This window comes from Columba livia, chromosome 1 (genome assembly GCF_036013475.1).
Source record: "Columba livia isolate bColLiv1 breed racing homer chromosome 1, bColLiv1.pat.W.v2, whole genome shotgun sequence".
Taxonomy (NCBI): domain Eukaryota; kingdom Metazoa; phylum Chordata; class Aves; order Columbiformes; family Columbidae; genus Columba; species Columba livia.
Window position 1 is genome coordinate 119,125,444 of NC_088602.1, and position 14,187 is coordinate 119,139,630.

General features: G+C 36.4%; 1 protein-coding gene across 8 annotated transcripts in view; it reads left to right on the forward strand.

Annotated features, from left to right (window-relative positions):
- Nucleotides 1–14,187, forward strand: part of HERC2 (HECT and RLD domain containing E3 ubiquitin protein ligase 2) — a 114,882-nt gene that overhangs the window by 44,968 nt on the left and 55,727 nt on the right. For all 8 annotated transcript variants that reach the window (XM_065075189.1, XM_065075209.1, XM_065075198.1 and 5 more), the window contains 20 exons: nucleotides 647–825; nucleotides 1,522–1,706; nucleotides 2,074–2,229; nucleotides 2,493–2,678; nucleotides 3,804–3,974; nucleotides 4,096–4,199; nucleotides 4,314–4,464; nucleotides 5,073–5,287; nucleotides 6,330–6,462; nucleotides 6,555–6,682; nucleotides 6,808–7,003; nucleotides 7,605–7,741; nucleotides 8,227–8,400; nucleotides 8,476–8,612; nucleotides 8,694–8,845; nucleotides 9,270–9,461; nucleotides 10,621–10,808; nucleotides 11,311–11,503; nucleotides 12,105–12,287; nucleotides 12,852–13,036. In XM_065075189.1, coding sequence (XP_064931261.1) covers nucleotides 647–825; nucleotides 1,522–1,706; nucleotides 2,074–2,229; nucleotides 2,493–2,678; nucleotides 3,804–3,974; nucleotides 4,096–4,199; nucleotides 4,314–4,464; nucleotides 5,073–5,287; nucleotides 6,330–6,462; nucleotides 6,555–6,682; nucleotides 6,808–7,003; nucleotides 7,605–7,741; nucleotides 8,227–8,400; nucleotides 8,476–8,612; nucleotides 8,694–8,845; nucleotides 9,270–9,461; nucleotides 10,621–10,808; nucleotides 11,311–11,503; nucleotides 12,105–12,287; nucleotides 12,852–13,036 — 3,345 coding nt within the window. The remainder of the gene's footprint in view (nucleotides 1–646; nucleotides 826–1,521; nucleotides 1,707–2,073; nucleotides 2,230–2,492; nucleotides 2,679–3,803; nucleotides 3,975–4,095; nucleotides 4,200–4,313; nucleotides 4,465–5,072; nucleotides 5,288–6,329; nucleotides 6,463–6,554; nucleotides 6,683–6,807; nucleotides 7,004–7,604; nucleotides 7,742–8,226; nucleotides 8,401–8,475; nucleotides 8,613–8,693; nucleotides 8,846–9,269; nucleotides 9,462–10,620; nucleotides 10,809–11,310; nucleotides 11,504–12,104; nucleotides 12,288–12,851; nucleotides 13,037–14,187) is intronic.

The following is a 14,187-nucleotide window of genomic DNA, read 5'->3' on the forward strand; positions in this document are numbered from 1 at the left end:
CATTAGAGTTTTCTGTAGTCTTTAAAGACATTCAGGACCTCTTGTTTCTTAACCAGGTCTCCTAGGGCACATTTATGTTATAGCAGACGTCAGAGATGCTTGAGCCAACTTCAGATAGATGCTGAAAGTGATCTAGGTGACAGCACTGTGCAGGTTAATTTCCATTGTCTAAAGTCTCAGAGGAGTTCTGTATAAGTATTGCTGAGTAGCAAATCTCATCCAGGTTCTTCTGCAGTGGCCTGGATTTGTTACTTTTAAAATACAGCATAAACATATCTTCGGTTGTGAGCTGTGCATCAGATACTGGCATGTTTAAACATACATAGCACAGAAATCAATTGTTAACTTGGTTTACAGGAATGGAAATTGAATTTAGAGTTGGTCTACTCCTGTTTACCTTTATCCTACCCTGCCTTTTAGATTATAATTTTATTTTATATATACATATAAAATATTATAATTATTTAAGAAGTTTGATTATGTGGTTGTTATGGAATATACAAGACACATTTGTCTGGTAGGAATTGTTTCGTTTCTGACGTAGGTAAAAATAACTCGATCTTGTTATCATCAATACTTGTTAAGAGAATATTTCCTAATCCTGGTGGCAGTTTGTGTGTATTCTTCAACTTTATTTACTTTTTAGGATATTGAAGCAAAAAAAGAAGCACAGAAAGAAAAAGAAATTGATGAACAAGAAGCAAATGCATCGACGCTTCATAGGAGCAGGACTCCATTAGACAAAGACCTTATTAATACTGGAATCTATGAATCTGCAGGAAAACAAAGTTTACCATTAGTTCAGCTAATTCAGCAGTTACTAAGGTAATTGCTTTGAATTTGTCTTTTTTTTTTTTTGTACAGAGCATCTGTTTAGATGTTCTATGACCTAGTCAGCTAAAGGATGACTAATTTTGGTTAGCAAATTAATAGTCTCCTGGTAGCATTTTAGTTCCTCAGATTTCAAAATATTGAACATTTTCCTACCTTGTTTTTTAAACCTGAACTTTAAATTCTTGACGCTGAGAACTGTGAATGCATGACCCATAGGGTGCTGAGAACAAAGCTGCTTTGGCAACTACAGCAGTATTTAATATGTAGCATTTGTAGCAGGAAGTAATTACGAGATTACAAAGAAAAAATGTATGGTGCATTTTCATTTACTTGTGATAGTAACCAGGTAGTTTAATCAGTATTGAGACTCTTTTGTACTACAGTGTCATGACTTTCATTGCAGCCTTTCAGTTAAAATTGTCAGGCTATTTTTGTTGTAGTGAGTGATGATGAGAAATACAAAATTGATGTATTTTATGAATCCTGTTAAACAAAATGCCTCTATAATAAAAAAACCTGACTTTTTGGGTACTATGGTGCAAACGAGGGAACATCCTCCAAAGAAAGTTTGCATAGGTTTCTTATATATTTGTGTGAAATTTTAGCAAAAGCTTAACCTGTGTTTCTGTGCACTGTCTTTATTATCAGCCCCCTTTAAGTACTTAATAATACTTTTATATCAATTAGGAACATCGCTTCACAGACGATAGCCAAACTAAAAGATGTTGCTCGTCGCATTTCTTCCTGCATGGACCAAGAACATTATAACAAAGAGAGATCTGCTTCTCTAGACCTGTTGCTGCGTTTTCAACGTCTTCTTGTTAGTAAACTTTACCCAGGAGATTGTGTTGGGCAGGTCCCTAATACATACAGTAAGTTATTGTAAAAAAAATAAGCCCCACCTCCCACAAGTATTTCTCTAATACCTTTTTTACAGGATAGCAGTTTCTTATTTTATCTTATCCTCTTGTCTCATTTATCGGATGAATTTCACAGTCTGTCTGAAAAGTGTTTGAAACTGTTTTCTTTAAATTGTTTTCTGTAAAGGAAAATTTCTTTTTGGAAGACAATAGGATCTAGATAACACATTTTTTCATAAACTTTTAAAAAGATAATGGCTTCTTAATTCAGTGCTAGTACTGAGTGGCTGCATTTCAGAAGATGTTGGCAGCTTTTGAAATCTGTTTCTTAAATATGGCTATGCGAAGGTTTTCTGTTCTCATCCTGCTTTTTATGCAGGTCCAGACCTCTTAGGCGTTGGCTCTTTACTGAAGAAATACACTGCTCTGCTGTGCACGCACATTGGTGATATCCTTCCTGTGGCAACCAGCATTGCTTCCACTAGTCACAGGCATTTTGCAGAAGTATCTCGTGTTGTGGATGGAGATTTAACAGGTAGGTTTTTCTTTGCCCTCCTTTCCTCCCCTTCCAGGAGGTGGTAGAGTTATGTTGTAGATGTTCTTGAAAGTTCTAAATAACTAGAAAAGACTCAATTTAGTCTTCCAATTGATAGGAAAGAGGGCAGATTTGATGGCAAGAGCTTTGTACTGAAGTGGTAATAGAAGGCAGAATGCATTGTTCTGTGATATACTTCTGTGATGCTATAGAAGTAGGTCTTGAATTAAATGTGAATGTCTTCTTTGTTTTCTGTATTTCAGGCATTCTTCTTCCAGAATTGGTGGTTTCTATAGTGCTACTCCTCAGTAAAAATGCAGGATTAATGCAGGAAGCTGGTGCCATCCCTCTGTTGGCTGGCTTGTTAGAACATCTAGACAGATTTAACCATTTAGCTCCTGGAAAGGAAAGGGATGACAATGAGGATTTAGCATGGCCAGGAATAATGGGTATGTACTAGTAGCATCTGGACTATTTTTTTATTTATGTTTTCATAAATTAGCTATATAAAAATAATGACTATTCATTAACTACTTTCAGGAAAGGAGTTCTACTTTATAGTACAATTTTTATAAACCAATTCGTATGGTGGTTATATGGCAGTATTTATTGCTGTCAGTAAATTCTTTGGGAAGTTATGTATAGAGGTAGGATTAAGCAGATGAGAGGTGCAGCTTTTTCAATAAGTAGTTCACATCATTTTGCACTTTGATTGTGAAAAGTGGCAGTGAAAACATGAGTAGTACATCTACACACTTTGTTACTAAATTCTGTCTGTAACATAAAGGGAGAATAATGCAAAAGCTTTGAAATAAGGAATTTTTCTATTTCCGGGGAACTTTATAATGTGGGCTGTGTCTGGGGTGAAAAGAAACAGAAAATCTGCATTTCTGACTATGAGCATTTTACTGGTGGAGCGAGGAATGAAACCTGGTTGGCTAAAGGTCACACTGCTAGAGAGTAGTGTCTTGGGGTGAGAGAAAAATGGTGTGAAAATGGAGTTACTGGTCTAATTGAGCAAACTGAAATGTATGCTCATGTGTGTGAACATTGCTTTGATCTTTCTTGCCTGGATGAAAATACCTTTAGTTTGAAATAGGTTACTGATAAGTAAATTGGAAGAGTTCCAACTTGTATGTAACCTTGCTTCTTTTATTAAAAATAAAAAATATTTAGACAGAAATTAAATATACAACCAATGCCTTGCAGGCACATGTAATAAAACCAAAGTAATTTTGAGGGAGAACTGACTAGAGCAGTGATTTGCCAGAATACCAGTGGTTCTGCTGCCTCTCCAAACAAAACAGCTCTGTAGTTGGGCAATGCTGGGTCTTTGATAGTGTGACATTGGAGATTATTGCGTAAAAGAACACAAAATATAGCCAGTTTAATTGTGTGATGTGTGGACAGGAACATATAAATAGCCATTTTGACTTTTGAGCATATCGAAAGACAAGTAACCTTTGAGTAGAAGTGAAGAGTTTGCTTAAGCAACTATTAAAAGAATGTTCAGAAAAAACTTAACTTTCTGTTTTTCTGTTGTTAAATTCAGTATTCTGTTTTATTACCTGTAGGTTCATTTTTTACTGGCCAGAGTTGCAGAAATAATGAAGAGGTGACGCTTATACGTAAAGCTGATCTAGAGAACCATAACAAGGATGGAGGATTTTGGACAGTGATTGATGGGAAGGTGTACGATATAAAGGACTTCCAAACCCAGTCTTTAACTGGCAATAGCATACTTGGTGAGAGTCAGCATCTAAATTAAATTAATCTGAACTACAGACACAGATTACTTCTGTTTCAAAATTAGATGGCATAAACAAGGTTTTAGATATTATACTGATCAGCTCATTCTTTCATTAGCTCAGTTTGCAGGTGAGGACCCAGTTGTTGCTTTGGAAGCTGCTTTGCAGTTTGAAGACACGCGGGAATCAATGCATGCCTTCTGTGTGGGCCAGTATATGGAGGTAAAAATGTCATGTATTAATGAATATACTCTTTCTAAAGTAAAGTATTGCTTTGCTTTCAAAATTCTTGTTGGAGCTCAGTTCTAGCTTTCAATTCCTATTTCTTTTAATTAGCCTGACCAGGAAGTGATTACAACACCAGATATCAGTACTTTGTCATCACCTCTGATAGATACAGAAAGGAATTTGGGTCTTCTCCTTGGACTGCACGCTTCCTACCTGGCAATGAGCACACCACTGTCTCCTCTGGAAGTTGAATGTGCCAGTAAGCAGAACTTCATTTTGAATTTAATTAAGTGATAAATACTTCTCGAAGTATGCAAGAGGAAGACACAGGTGGAATAAATTATCTTGGAAATCTAGCACCTTCTTAGTTTTGCTGTCTTCTGAAGAAGTTCATTATTCTTAACAGTAATTACTGCATTCAACAAGGTCCAATCATTTAGCAAGATTTAAGTGGGGATTACATAATTTTGAACAGTTAAATATCCAGAATTTTGTAATATACAAGATAGAATATTGAAATAGAAAGGAAACTCTGTATAGCCCAGTTATCTCACTCACTTATGTTCACTTAAGAATACCTGAAGCACCTGCTGTTGGATTCTGTATTTTTGGGTGTTGTAATTTGCTAAACGGAGTATAATTCAGTATTAATCACATGAAAATGGCTAAGGCCCTATTATCTCTAAACAGATGATGACTACCATGTTACTTTACTGTTTCTTATTTGCAACCCCCAAAAATTTCAGCAAATGGAAGAGCTGCTAAACCTTGTTTGAAGCTGTGTATGTATTTTATTTGAGGTAATTGTTTGAATCTTGATAGCTTAGTCTTTCATTGGAATACACATTTGCATTTTCTTTTTTTTAGAATGGTTGAAGTCATCTATCTTTTCTGGAGGCTTGCAAACTAGTCAGATTCATTACAGTTATAATGAGGAAAAAGATGAAGACCATTGCAGTTCACCTGGTAATACTACCCCAAATAAATCAAAACTATATACACATCGATTAACTTTGAGTGACCATTCACAACCTTTTCTCCAAGCTATTGCAGATAATAATATTCAGGATCACACTGTGAAGGTAAGCCTTCAGTAGTTATGTTCACAAAAATTGTTGCTGAAGGGTGACAGTGGCAGCCTGAAACAGTTCTGTTCATTAAAATTCTCCAAAAGTTACAACAAAACAATTGAAGAAGTTATTTCAGAATTACTTTCTGTGAAAGGAGTGGTTGAGTCCTACTAATGGATGAACTTCGTGTATTTCACATACAGTATTTTATTTTGAATTTTTGAGTGGGTGAACTAAAAAATTTAAATGTGTGCTTAGCAGAAAAACAGAAAATGCATTACTTTCCCTGTCAAGTTTTAGTACTATTGACAGGCCATGTTCACCTCTGGTTGAACTAAGATAGAGTTTTCTTTGTTAAAGCGTAAATGTATTTTTCTGGGTCAGGTGCATGGATGCCTTTGTCTTAAAGTCCATTTGTGCCTTGAGGTTCAGGTTTCACCCAGTTGGGATTGTGGATATTATGAAAACCCGTAAGATGTATGTGGATCACTGGCTTCTGAAATGCCTTCAGATATTATAACCCTTTAAGTTCAGCTCCTTTTCCAAAATGAAGAAACAGAACCCCGCAAGCACACACCCCTCCCCAAAACCAAAACCAAAACCAAAAACCAAACCCCAAAACCAAATAACTGACCAGCCAACCAGAAAACCCAAAAACCAAACCAAAAAAGCCCAAACAAATTGACAAACACCAAAAAAACACAAAGAAGTCCTTGGGATGATAGGATAGCAGTAATGACGAGTCAGGAGAAGACAATTAAAAATTGTGTGAGGTGACCTGGCTATTTCAGAAAGAAATAAAAGCAGTAGTAGCTTTGTTCCGTGAGCCCCATTGCTCTTCATACAAGAAGAGTGATACGGGGCATTCTTTGTGTTATTGGTTTGTAATTGCTGTGTATTAAATAGCTCATACTGTATGGTGTATCTCACTTCTGAATGTTAGTTCAGATGGTAGAGGTTATTCAGTATTACTTAAGTGCTGGCTGCGGTATTTTTGGTCTTTTCATTACATTTAAAACCAAAGTTCAATAGAGGCTGTTTTGTGTTTTTGTAGGACTTCTTGTGTCAAATAGAGAGATACTGTAAACAGTGTCACTTAACAACACCAATCACATTCCCTCCTGAGCATCCTGTGGAAGAAGTGGGACGTTTGTTATTATGCTGTCTTCTGAAACATGAAGATTTGGGTAGGTAGGCTTGTGGTGTAGCTGACCCAGTTTTAACTCTGCTACGGATGATTTTGGAAATGCATATTCAGAGTTTGTCTTTTCCCATTTAGGTCATGTAGCACTGTCTCTTGTTCATCCTGGTGCCCTTGGAGTTGACCAGGTGAAGCACAAAACCTTACCAAAGTCTGTCGTGGATGTGTGTCGTGTTGTCTACCAAGCAAAATGCTCACTGATAAAGGTAAGGCTCGCTCTTACTTGCTGAAGGTTAGATTATTTTTCATTTGAAGTTTTAATTAAAAAGTTATATATTGTTCATTTTATTATATATTAAAGAGTAACCTCGTCTTTCAATGCCTTTTCTAGACTCATCAAGAGCAAGGACGTTCTTACAAGGAAGTTTGTGCTCCTGTCATTGAACGTTTGAGATTCTTATTCAATGAATTACGTCCTGCAGTTTGCAACGATCTCTCTATAATGTCTAAATTTAAACTTATGAGTTCCTTGCCCCGATGGAGGAGGGTAGCTCAGAAAATAATTAGAGAAAAAAGGAAAAAAAGAGGTAAGACAGCATTAATATTTTATTTTCTTTGAAACAATGAAAATCAATCTCATTTCAAGGTCTGTTGCTCTATAGTTGAGACTCTCAGTAGCTAAAACATCAAAGCTATTTGCTTTCAGCTGCATTTTCCCAAGGTTTTCTAAATGAATGGTTACATGTCAATTCCTACAGTAAAAACAGGCACACAACAGGGTCAGGTTCCGGTGAGACGTGCTTCTTTGTCTCCCAGCATATTAAAAATGATCCATCAATAATATCAGTCCCTCTGTGAATTAGTTTTAATAAAGTTTAACTAGAAGCGGCATCGTATTAAAAAAACGCGTTATTAAGCAGTGTAGTCAAAAAACTGTTTAACTGGAAATAATGTGGTAGACAAACGTCAAAGTGCTTTTGAATTTGGTCTTTAAAGACAAAAGCATATTGAGATACTACCAGAGCTAATTTGGTAATAGTTGGACATAGAGTTCACCGAAAGTACATTTCCATTTTATTACAGGCAGATCTTAAGAGTTCTGTATGCTTAGGTTATCATGAAAACTTAAAAATGTGACACTGTAAAATGTTATCAGATTACATGAAATAATATTTTTTTTCTTTCTAGTGCCAAAAAAATCTGAATCTGCTGATGTGGAAGAACCCAAAATTGGAAACGAAGAGGGTGATTTGGAAGAATCCTGTGTTGTACCTCACAGTCCTGTGCCTATAGATAAAAGGCCCATACCGATCAAATCACCCAAGGTAAGATATTAGATTTTAAATCAACCTTGTAAATAAGGAAAACAAGAGGAAAAAATATTTGCTAAAGCAAGATTGCTGTAACTTGACATGTAATATTCTGCTAATGGTGTTTGAGATATATAATGGAGTATGGTGCATTGTTTTGGTGAATAATTCTTAAAAATAAGCTTGTGTACTGCATATTTAGAATATGTAAAAGTACCTTCTTTAATTTTTAGATTATTGCTAATCTTAGAAGTGTTCAGATAAAGCTTCATTTCAAAACAAAAGGTTGTGATGAGTTACTACATATTTTTTGAATATTAATGCATTTGAAATTTTATGTAGTAATTGTAAATAAATAATACTAAGCTCTTTCCTGGCTTTGAAGAAGTTTCCTTTTTTGTTCCCTCCTAGTATTTTAAATTTGGACATGTTTTTACATGAAAGAACATATTTTCAGTAATCTAAAATATGTTTTAACATACTACCTTCCTGTTTTGTAGGATAAGTGGCAACCACTTTTGAGTACAGTTACAGGTGTTCACAAATACAAATGGCTGAAGCAAAATGTCCAAGGCTTGTATCCACAGTCTGCCCTCCTCAATACCATTGTTGAATTTGCACTGAAAGAAGAGCCAGTGGATGTAGAAAAAATGAGAAAATGTTTATTAAAACAGGTAAAATGGAAGAAAATGGGCTTGCGTGTATTAGAAGTTTGCATAGGTATGACATTTTTTTTTTCTCTTTTGCAGTTGGAAAGAGCAGAAGTTCGTTTGGAGGGCATAGATACTATTCTGAAATTAGCAGCAAAGAATTTTTTGCTCCCGTCTGTCCAGTATGCAATGTTCTGTGGGTGGCAGAGGCTTATTCCAGAAGGAGCCAATATAGGGTAAAACTTTTTGTCGTTTTTGCTTTCACAGTTCTTCAGTAAGAAAGAAATACTTATTTGTGTTGTTGTTTTTCTATGAAGGGAACCTCTTACCGACTGCTTGAAGGATGTTGATCTGATCCCACCGTTTAACAGAATGCTGCTAGAAGTAACTTTTGGAAAGTTGTATGCATGGGCTATTCAGAATGTCCGGAACATCCTGCTAGATGCTAATGCAAAATTTAAAGAACTAGGTGAACCTCATTTTGTTGATGTTGGCTCGGGACAAAACTGTTTTAAATTAATATTGTTGCATTTTTTAAAGTTCCCAATAATTGGGATCCTAAAATCGGTTCCCTCGGTTTGTGCTGAGAAATACTTTGACTTTCTGTCTGTCCTTGTATCATTTTACCCTGTCATTGTGATCTTCCCTAACTTCACTTCTCAGTGTTTAAGAGAATGTTGCTGATGTCCTAGCAGCGGGTCATTGATACTCTTTAGTAACACTTTGCCATTAAAATCTAAATTATAAAAAGTTTCTGGGGACTTGAGCTTATAAGTTCTTAAAGCCTAGCAGGGAATAAAAAAGTATTTTAAACCATCGAACAAATCTAGAACCTGTTTTATTGCAGCTCGCCAATGTCAACTGACTTTGTTATTTATGTTACTTGTGGATAGGTGTGCAGCCTGTTCCGCTTCAAACAATTACTAATGAGAATCCAGCAGGACCAAGCCTGGGGACTATTCCACAAGCACGCTTTCTATTGGTCATGCTCAACATGTTGACACTGCAGCACGGTGCCAATACCTTGAGCCTCCTCCTGAACTCTGGCATGCTGGCATTGACACAAACAGCACTGCGGCTGATAGGTACGGGATCTTCTGCTTTCTTGTTTGGAAGAAAGCACGTGTTTTGTAAATCTCCTGTGTGTTTTACTTGTTGGTGTATGCAAAAAATAGGATGACTTTGCTGCTTAAAGATGGTACTTACTGCTATTCACCTTTACCCCCAATGCAAAAAACCCTGTCTGCAAGCACGATTGAGAAAGGAGTTTGACTGTAGCCTTTATTCTTTCATAATTTTTCTCCTGAGCCTTTTCTTTGGCCATCCTTTGCTAGAATTCAGGAGTGATAGTGTAGTTTTGGTGGAAACATTACAAATAAATTAAAAATGGAAAATTTTAAATGAAAACATTAAACTCCCAACTCCATACTCATTCAGTTTCATGTGTTCTACATATTAAAACTGTTCCCAGTCTGCATCTTTCAGCTGTAGTCTTCCTTTGTTCTGTTGTAAGAAGCTCTATGATGTTTTTTGCCATGCTTCATGTTATCCTACTTTTTCTTTTTTGGTTTTCTTAGATAACAGCAAATGTTTGTTCTCGTAACTTGTACTTAACCAGAGTGTTCGTAAGAAATTTTTCCAAAAACATTGTTTCAGTAAAAACATTTAGCCACTGGGCTCATCATTATAATGTCACTTATTTTTGTTCAAAACTAAGTATTTAGAGCCCTGTGCATTGAAAACCATTATATCCTAGTTTCTTAAAAGCTCATCTGACGTGACTTTATTAATGTTTACAAATATGTAAAGGGTGAGTGTCAGGAGGATGGAGTCAGGCTCTTCTCAGTGACAACCAACGGTAGGACAAGGGGTAATGGGTTCAAACTGGAACACAAGAGGTTCCGCTTAAATTTGAGAAGAAACTTCTTCTCAGTGAGGGTGCCAGAGCACTGGAACAGGCTGCCCAGGGGGGTTGTGGAGTCTCCAACTCTGGAGACATTCAAAACCCGCCTGGACACCTTCCTGTGTAGCCTCATCTAGGTGTTCCTGCTCCAGCAGGAGGATTGAGGTCCCTTCCAGTCCCTAACATTCTGTCATTCTGTGTATCACTTGTTAAGTCAGCTGTCCTATTTGTTATTGCTTTTATGTTGCAAAAGATATGTGCCTTAAAGTTTTGAGTGTGACAAAGGTATGTAGAAAAACTTATAGGTAGTTTTAATTTTTTGTGTGTTTTTACCTCTTCAGGACCTAGTTCTGACAACATTGAAGAAGATATGATTGCCTCTTCTCGTGGAGCTTCTGCCACAGTCCTAGAAGAGTCAAGAAAGGAAACAACACCTGTTCAGCTCCCTGTTTCTGGACCAGAGCTGGCAGCCATGATGAAAATTGGTACCAGAGTGGTGAGAGGGGTAGACTGGAAATGGGGTGATCAGGTACAACTTCTTTCATACAAGTTTGGGTGTGTTAAAATCTCTGTTCAGTGGACTGTCTGTGAATTTTATGCTCAAACTTTGAAGGTCATTTTACATTTCAAAGACTTGGAGAATTAACATAAAATACATCAATTATTTGTTTATCTTCATTATGGGGGATGAAAATTCTTTTTTAGTGAGACTGTTCTGATTCACGATTAAACAGGAAATTGGATCACTTATTTGCTACAGTATTATACACTTCCAACTAGGTGGCGCTTACAGCACTTATGTACTACACAGTAAAATAGATCTAAACTTGGGCGCTGCAGTTCACTGGGGTGATTTCTTTTGAAGATTGTGAAATGCTTTCTAATTTTATGCAGAATTTTGAAATATTATTGAATGTTTACTACCTAACCATTATGTTAGCAGCAAAGAAGAGCAAATGCCTTGTTATTTTATGAACTTTGGATATGAATTAGTGTTGTAGATCATGTAACTTGAGCCTCTCTTCTGTCAGGATGGACCCCCTCCAGGTTTGGGTCGTGTGATTGGAGAGTTGGGAGAAGATGGCTGGATCAGAGTGCAGTGGGACACCGGAAGCACAAATTCCTACAGAATGGGGAAGGAGGGAAAATATGATCTCAAACTAGCTGAGCCACCGCCAGCAACACAGCCCACAACAGAGGATTCGGACACTGAGGATGATTCTGGTAAAAAAAACACTTTTTTTTGTAGAATTGGAGGCAGGCTTTTAGTTGAGTGCCAAAATTGGTATCTTGTAATAGAAGAAAGTTTCTTTCAGGGGAGAAAATGCTGCATCAAAGAAGATTAATTTAATAGGTGTACTTTTCTAACCAGAATCTTTCTTAAGGTAGCTTTACTGTGAGAAAGGAGGATCAAAAGGACAGTATCACATTTGTTGCAAATGGGCCAAAGAAAACAGTATTATCTAGCTGCAGTAGTTTTACTTAAAGACACCAAGAGGTAAACGTTTTAACGTATGTTAATGCCGTTCTAAAATGTGTTTTTTTAAATGGCCTAATTATACATCTAGTCACACTGCTTCCCTATTCTTTGCATTGCATTTGAAATTTCTTTTGTGTACTGCTGAGAAAAACTTGAAAATATCTGCACCAAATATCTGGTTTATATTTTGTTCTTGCAGTTGGAAATAAGGAATTTTCTTCATGTGAAATCATCTTAGAGAAAATATTTACAACAAATTTCTTGCATCATGTTTGTTTCAGAACTCTTTGCGAAGTAGATTAACTCGGTATTAATGTATTCCTTTGCCTTTTGTGTCTCCTTCAGAAGCAGAACAAGTTGAAAGGAACCTCCACCCCACTTCCATGATGCTGACAAGTACCGTGAACCTGTTGCAGACACTGTGTCTCTCTGCTGGCGTCCATGCTGAAGTCATGCAAAGTGATGCTACTAGGACATTGTGTGGTCTACTCCGTATGCTTGTGGAGAGTGGAACAATAGATAAATCAGGTATGTTATATAGAAACAGTCTGATTCAGCTGTATGCTGCTGTTTTGTGCTTTGTTGTCTTGTAACTTTGTAAATCTTTTGCTATTAGTTTCTAATCCTTTAAGGCCAAAGGCTAGAAAATGCATTTTCAGTGCTTTCAAAATCTTAACTGTTAGCAAAAGCAACATAAGTCATAACATAAGCAGTAAAAGCAAGAGAAATGCATGAGATAAGGAGCATCAAGATGGGTATGGTCAGCTTAGATAATGGATTTCTTAGCAGTCTTTTTGGGGAGAACAGTATTGACTGGGTATGTCGTATTCATTTCTGTAGATGCTTTGTGATTTTAGAAGTAACACTGGTAACTACTTTGAAATGAGGAAACAGGATAAGGATGAGAATTGTTTTAAAGGCATATTTAATAAAATTAATCACAGGCTCTAAAATTGAAGTTAATAGTTCATGTAAAGACGGTGGAGTAGATCAGTGTTATGATTTGTCCAAAAAAGCCCTGTGTAGTATATAGAGAAATATGTAGCTGGTGAAAAAGTCAACTGTTATCTGTATGTATCTCTTTGTTTTTAGCTTCCTTGCCAAATAAATTAGTTTATAAGGAACAGCATAGGAGTTGGTGCACGTTGGGATTCATTCGAAGTATAGCACTGATGCCTCAGATGTGCAGCACTCTTAGTACATCTCAGTGGATAACTTTGCTAATGAAAATTGTTGAGGGGCATGAATCTTTCACTGCTGCTTCACTACAGAGACAGGTAATATGTGTATTTCCAAATTACTTTGATAGGCAATGAATTTAGTAGACTTTAGCTGTCTTAAAAAGAAAAAAAAGTGTTTGAAAAAATGGATGTTCTTAAATCACTTTTTAATTAGTTGGAGAAAAGATAACGTGTCTTCTTATATTTAGGATTCTTCATTTTAAATACACAGCTGTGAGTTTTTCACCCTTCAGGACACTATAGACTTCCTTGTTCTATTGAAAACCTGAAAGTTTTGTACAGATGAGACACCAAAAGTGTTGCACAAATATGTTCCGGAAACACCCATTTAATATTTTCTAGATGTTGAATAAAGAAAAGAATAACAAAAAGATGGTTAGGAAAAATGTGCAATTTTGTTTTAAAGTTACCAAATTGTGTATTATCTAGTGTCACTCCTTCCACACTAAACTGTTATTATTGTTTTAATTGCAGTCTCTCTTAAGAAGCTGCATCTTTATGTTATTTTGGTATTGTGTTTCTCTTGTTCCATTTCCCCTTCTCCCTTTTCTTCTTTCTTTTTTATTCTTTTCCTCAGCATCTTATAGTGCCTTTTTCATAACACTGAAAAGCAACCTTATTATCAAGTAACTCTTCCAAGTTTTAAGGATCAGGGATAAAAAGATTATCTTAATCTTTTCCCTGATAAAACAACAACAGTTTATAACAAAAGCCTTGTATCATAAAGGCCTGTGCATTCCTGTGTGGTCTTCCAGCAAATTTATATTAAATATGATGAGACTTCTGTCATCATGTGGGACTTAGTGCATTAAAGTCATCTGTGTTGTTCAGGGAATACTCGAAAGAATTGGGCATTCCTTGTGTACCAGCATCTAAATTAATAACAAGAGGAGACCTTGAAGTTTTAGCGAGATGTGTTATTGACAGAGGTTTACAAGCAGAGAGATCTTTTCACCATTACTGGTCATTTTTATTGTGTTGGTCTTCTGGGTGGAAGATGAGGAAGCTCAAAACTTGAAATGTTCCTGTTCAGAATGTGCCACCCCAGCTGCTCTTTGATATGGCAGTGCTTGCAGCCTTCCCCTGCTTCTCGTCAGTCCTGCGCTGAGTGTTTTGGTCTGGAGCTGCCAGTCTGTTCCTCCTGTACTCTATCGGAGGCCTTAGTTTCATGTAACTACTTTTGGGTG